The sequence below is a fragment of the Montipora foliosa genome, chromosome 11 (genome assembly GCF_036669935.1).
Source record: "Montipora foliosa isolate CH-2021 chromosome 11, ASM3666993v2, whole genome shotgun sequence".
NCBI classification, from domain to species: Eukaryota; Metazoa; Cnidaria; class Anthozoa; order Scleractinia; family Acroporidae; genus Montipora; species Montipora foliosa.
The window spans coordinates 24,744,854-24,749,853 of record NC_090879.1 but is presented as its reverse complement, the minus strand read 5'-3'; the positions used below and the strand labels follow the sequence as shown (position 1 = coordinate 24,749,853).

Below are 5,000 nucleotides of genomic sequence, written 5' to 3'. Positions count from 1 at the left end.
CAATCGTCAGGCCTTAAAGGATTTATCATGAATGGTTCAAAGTCGGCAAAATTCCCATACATACACTGTAATTTAAGCGGTGTTTCCTCCCCAACCAATATGGCGTCAGAAACCGTGAAAAGGTCTATCAAGGCTGTTGGTCGTATGAGTGAAAATGAAAATGGAAGAAACTGGTTATGTAGTTGAAAGTGGGTGAAGGTGTATTGCTAGACCTGAACCACTTGATTGTGTTTTATTTTTTTTGGATAATCCGCCAGTTAAAATAATCATTTGCTTGTACTTTGTGACTTAATCGAATCGTGACTAAAGGCGCGTTTACACAACAGAGGAAAAATGGCACGGGCCCCATAAAACGTGGAACGGTTCCAATCATTTTGGTAAAGAAACAGTGAACTTTTTTTATCCGTTCCGCTACGGGACCATAGGCGCCTATGGACCCGTAGTTCACTGCTATTTTTCCTCTGTCGTGTAAACGCGACTTTAGTTACGTACGTCAATACGTAATCTTTTTTTGTATTGGTCGTAAATGATTCTTAGAAATAGTAAGAGCTTTCCGAGAATAAATGAAGCAGTGTTGGCATTGTTTCCTTTGCAGAATAGTTAATAATTTCTTTGATCTAATGAATGAGGTTTATGCAATTGGTCTCCCAGAAACCCAAACGATTTTGTACTTTTATTAACCTACAGCTTATAAAATTATATTAGTTAGAAATATACAAAAGTATAAGGCCCCAAGTAATTTTAAAACAGTGGATAAACTGCTTCAAAGAACAAGTTAGGCAGGACAAAACACATTGCATCATCAAACAGAGATAAAAATAGCTTGCATGGACTTAATAACATTTCTCAGAAACAGGAACGTGCTTATCAAAGTGATAACAGAGGCAACTTAAATCGCCTCAAGATAACATTTTGGGGGCAGATTCAACGAACGTTTCTCGTTGAGCATTGCTAGACCAGCGGCGCCCTATCTATTTGCAACCGTACGCCGGATTACGGATTTCGCGACACTCGGAAGCAGCATAAACCTTTATTTCGAGATATTGAGTGCAGCTGTCAAGCGATCGTTCCCAAACACTGCAAATTCTTTATACGCTTTTCTTGATAATAGCAAAAAATTTCCTGTTGACTTTGTCCTGTTGACTGAATGGCTACATCCTCAGTCTTTGGTGGTGTATCACAGTGCGAGCCTAGCAGCAGTCTACCAGACAAAGTTCCGGGAGTCGTTGGTCGTTCTAAGGAAATACACGAAGTAAAACAGTACCTTCAGAGTCGAACATATGCTGTCGTATTGATTACTGGTGGACCGGGCTTTGGAAAAACAACCGTGGCCAGGGAGACAGCCCACAAATTAAAAGAAAATGGGCATACTGTGTTGTTTTGCAGTCTTCTAAAAAAGACAACATTCCTCGAAGCAGCCACTGAAATGATCCACTCATGTGGTACGATAGTCGGGCAGCTACCGGAGAATCCCGAATATTGGCTAAAAAACTGGAGCAAACAGATCCAAAGCCAAGTGGTATTTGTCCTCGATAATGCAGATAGTCTTCTAGAGTCGGAAGCAGACCGAGAGTTATTCCTAGAGACCCTGAGTGCCATGAGAATGTTATCGAAGCAGAATGTAGCTTTTGTAATTACATCCAGAAAGAGGTTCCAACATAAAAGCCTGCCGTGGAAAGAAGTAAATTTAAGCCCTCTACCACCCGACGAGGCCAAAGAGTTACTTAACTCTCGTGTCAGCCGTAGAGGAACCCAAATTGAAAATTTTTCCAAAGTTGAAACCATACTCGAGCTTTGTGGCTGTGTCCCATTGGCACTCTCAATCGTCGGTTCACTTCTGTTAGACTACCCTGAAGAGACGATTGTTGAACATCTTGAAAAGGAACCCATGACTATCCTGGAAGATGGCGATGAATCATTCCAAAAAGCGATTATGAATTCGTTTGCTCTTTTAACTGAGAAAGATGCTTTAGTAGCTCTGTCCATATTTCCTGGATCATTTGATTACAATGCTACCGAAGCCGTTTTGAAGGAAACCTTGGGCCCTGAAACTCCACCGATTACGACGCTACGCTCCTTAAACAACAGATCTCTCGTTGTCGTTGAACAGGCAGGTTCCCATAGATACCAGTTGCATTCTCTCATCCGCGCTTTTGCTAAGAAAATTGGTGAAACTGAAAATCTGCAGGTTTTACTTCACAGCAGAGAATTAGCTTGTGCGCACTTCATTTCCCGTCTGGAAGAAAATACACGTTTGTATTGGGGAAAAGACACATGCAAAGAAGCCATCAAATCTTTCAGTGCAAACAGACAAAACTTCGAGCATTTCCTTAAAGTTTTCGCTAATGGTTTGAAGGCCCAAGGAATCGCAACCTCTTGCAAAAAGTTCCTTGATAGCCTTTTTCAAACGTTCGAGTATTTGGAAAAATGCATCTCATCGAAGGTTTACATCGAGACCTTGGAACTGCTATTCAGTAGCAAGTGTTTTCAGGCCGAATCTCAGCCAGTGCATCGTGTGGAACTTTTGTGTCTGCTTGGTCAAGAAATGAGAAGGCTTGGTGACAAAACAAAATACAAAGATCACATGGAAGAGGCACATCGTCTCTTTTCAGAACAAGAGGACGGATTTGGCGAGACTAAGGTCCTTTCTCATGTGTACTACTTGCATAGCCGAGCTCGCTTTTTATCAGAGGAGAACAGTTATGATCTTGAGGCCAAAAAGTTGTACGACAAAGCATTGGAAATTTGCGAGAGGAATCTTCCTGGCCATCCCGAAACCGCAGCCAGCCTCTTACTTGCCGGAAGAAACGCTAAGCGGCGCAAGGACAACGCAGAAGCAACCGAAAAGTTGCAGCGGGCCCTTTCTTTGTTCGAAAAACTTCTTGGAGATCATTTCATGACGGCTCAATGTTTAAAGGACTTTGCAGACTTAGTTTTCTTGGCGGAAAAGAGTGACCAAGGGCTAGATAAAGCCTTGAAGTACTACGAAAAGGCCATGGGAGTTATGGAAAAGCTGGGAACACACGAACAAAAGGAGAGCATCTTAACTCTAAAAAATTATGGAGGTTGTCTCATGGAAAAAGGTAACTTTGAAGAAGCAGAGAAGTATCGTTTAAAGGCACAACTCGTTTGCGAGAGAGAGCTAGAGAAAGAACACACATGGAAAGTTATGGTCAAGACTCAACTGGGTCTCCTCTATCATGAAATGGCTGACAAACAAGAAAACGAAGAATATGTTAGAGAGGAACTATTAAGCAAAATGGAAGCATCGATGAAGGAAGGACTAGATATGTGCTACAAACTCAACAATGGCCAGAAAAGCATCAACCGTTTGGGCAGCAAGAAATTGATCTGGAAAGTCTTAAGTTTGTACCCAAAAAGATTTCCAGAAGACTCATACCCTCGCGAAGATGAGAAGTCCTGATCTCTTACATTCTTGCTGTGGAGAATTCCAAGGGAGTTTCGAATAATAATCGTCCACAGGTTAAACCTAAAGACGCCAATTGCAAAATGTTTGTTTCTGAAAAGACACTGAAGGACGCAGTAATCGTGGACAGTTTATCATTATCAGAGTGTTCATTAAGGTTTCTATGACCATTACTGATTGGGAAATAATGCTATGATCTGACAAGAAAATGCAGCTATCAAACCTAGTAAAACCAAACGAAAGCTTTAGTTTTAACGAACTTATCTCAGCACGAACCACTATCCGTGACAAAAATTTAAACTGTAACGCAAAAGGAGTTCGAGAAGAAGATTTAATTGTATTCAGGTAGTGCACAACAGATAAATCATTTTCATTTGCCCTTACAGCCGCCATAGAAGGAAACGATAACAACAACAAGGAGGGAGATGAACCATAGGTGATTTTTCTTTACAAATATGGTAAGGCAGCGATGTTTTTGTACCTTGTTAATCCCCAGAAAATTAAGTTCAATTTTTTATGGAAAACCAATCTGGCGAGTTGTCAAGTGAATGAAAACGATCTATACTGTTGATTTAGATAACGATTAAGCCATTGAATTACTCCTTTGATCCAACGATTTAAAAAGACACGGATGTTGCACAGGACTTTGAAATATCCAACAATATTGTTTTTTTTTTCACTATATGAACCGGCATGTAGGTGCCTTCGCCAAGTAGACATAGGTTTTTTTGAAAGCAAGCAAAGCATTTACAACCGGATTTTGGATTCCTGGCACACTAATTGGATAAACGAAAGTGACGAATTTTGGTATTTTATGTATATTTGTTTAATCATGGATTTTTTTTGTTAGTTAGAAATGTATGAAATCAGGTGCATATCAGTTCTCGTTGAGGTAATTTTTGTTTTCTGAGAAACTATTCAGGCTTTCCGAGAAGAAACAATAATCCGACCCTTGAAAGGCGTTTCCTGGAACTGGCGATAATTAAATGATTTGCTTTGTAAACTTTGTCCGGGAATGAAGATCTTTCCGAGAAATGGCGCTTCATTCTAAATTTATCCTTGAAACGGTGGACTTGGATCAATCGGATTGATGTCACCACTTCACCAAATTGACAAACTAATACATTAAACAGCAAATAATGTCTCAATTAATTGATGGCCATAAGGTCGTGGTTAACAGTTTCAAATATTGACTACTTTCAGCTAAAGAGACCAAACAAGGTTAATACCAACCACCTAAAAAAGTCTGAACTTAAAATGAGGCAGGTACCAAACACACATCTCAGGTCACAGCTCAGGTCTGTTTTACCAATACAGAAAAAAACCTAAACATTCATTTTAGCTATTAAAACCTTAGGGCTAAAAGGTAGGCCTACGGTGGGAACCTTTACTCTAACTCTATTATTTTTATGATTTTCGACGTATAAGTGGATGAAGCTACAGGTCGTTATGATGGCCTATCTATCGAAATTAGGGCATTTTTTTCCTTGCCTTTTCCTCCGAAACAAAGTCGGTGACCCCCCAATTTGTTTTCATTTTTGGAATAAGTAATTTATGACCTAACGTCAGGCGA

General features: G+C 40.1%; 1 protein-coding gene across 1 annotated transcript; it reads left to right on the top strand.

Moving 5' to 3' along the window:
- The first annotated feature begins 1,147 nt into the window (after window positions 1–1,147).
- On the top strand, window positions 1,148–3,424 carry LOC137976810 (uncharacterized). Its single transcript, XM_068824149.1, has one exon. It carries the CDS (start codon window positions 1,148–1,150, stop codon window positions 3,422–3,424), a length of 2,277 nt encoding a protein of 758 aa, XP_068680250.1.
- Window positions 3,425–5,000: the final 1,576 nt, after the last annotated feature.